This window comes from Aplysia californica, unplaced genomic scaffold (assembly GCF_000002075.1).
Source record: "Aplysia californica isolate F4 #8 unplaced genomic scaffold, AplCal3.0 scaffold00261, whole genome shotgun sequence".
Classification (NCBI taxonomy): Eukaryota; Metazoa; Mollusca; class Gastropoda; order Aplysiida; family Aplysiidae; genus Aplysia; species Aplysia californica.
In genome coordinates, this window is record NW_004797531.1 from 768,222 (window position 1) to 769,268 (window position 1,047).

The window sequence follows — 1,047 nt, forward strand, 5'->3', positions numbered from 1 at the left end:
ACCCCCCCCCCAGCTTCCGAATCACATCCATCCCAATAACTAAGTCGACATCACCCACCAGTCTATCTACCACCGTCGATTTTGCCGTCACACTCTTCCCATCTACTACTATCTCAACTTCAGTGGTACCCTTGCCTTTCACAATTCTCCCATCAAATGCTTTTGTGCGAACTTCACCCTCCCAACCGCCTACCAGCCCTACCCTGATCATCGTGTTCGAACATCCGGTGTCCACAAGAGCACGTCGCAGTTGTCCTCCGACGGTTACACTCACTGATTACGGGTACACCTACGACTTCCTCTGTCCTCTGCCGCACCGGCGCTTATCCCGCTTGCACCCCCGGGGGCACCTCCACCACCCACCCCCCGCCCACTTTTGGGCTTCCCCTTCAACTCATATGTGCAATGAGCAGCTATGTGCCCTTCACCCCCACAACGGTAGCAGATAACCGGTTTCCTTCTGTCACTCGAGCAGTCCGGTAACAAATGGGGCCCCCCCGCACCCATAACACCCTTTCCCATACTTCCCCCCCACCCCACCTGAGTCCTTTCCCACTGACAAGGCAGGTGCAGCCATGCCCACTCCGCCCTTGTTGACCGTGAGTATCCTTGCTCTCCCAACCAGCTCAGACATACCAATCGTTGTTTGAACCCCCATTATCTGCTGAAGTTCCACTGACACGCTCCCAGGAAACCCTGTCACGAAAGCCAACTGAACGACTTTATCAAGCCCGGCCCCCTCCAGCCCACATGTCCTTCCCAGCCTCCTCAGTTCATTTGCGAATACATCCACTGGTTCCCCTGTCCATCGCGATTCGCGCAGCTTACAATATGCCATAAACTCATTGTCTGTGAAAGCCTCCTTCAACCGCTTCTTAATCATATCAAAATCCTGCTGTTCTCTACTATCCATCTCCATGTAAACGGCCAAGGCCCCACCCTCCAAATACAGTGGAATAAAACTTGCCACATCTGTTATTTTCGTAAGTTTCGCAATCAACTCTGCCTTCTGCAGCCAAGCGACAACTTTACCCCCTAACCCCTACC

General features: G+C 53.5%; 1 protein-coding gene across 1 annotated transcript in view; it reads right to left on the reverse strand.

The window, feature by feature from the left end:
- LOC101859178 overlaps nucleotides 1–919 on the reverse strand; it is a 3,526-nt gene extending 2,607 nt beyond the window's left edge. The window contains exon 1 of the mRNA XM_013083900.2: nucleotides 541–919. Coding sequence (XP_012939354.2) covers nucleotides 541–919 — 379 coding nt within the window. The remainder of the gene's footprint in view (nucleotides 1–540) is intronic.
- Between the last annotated feature and the right edge of the window lie 128 nt (nucleotides 920–1,047).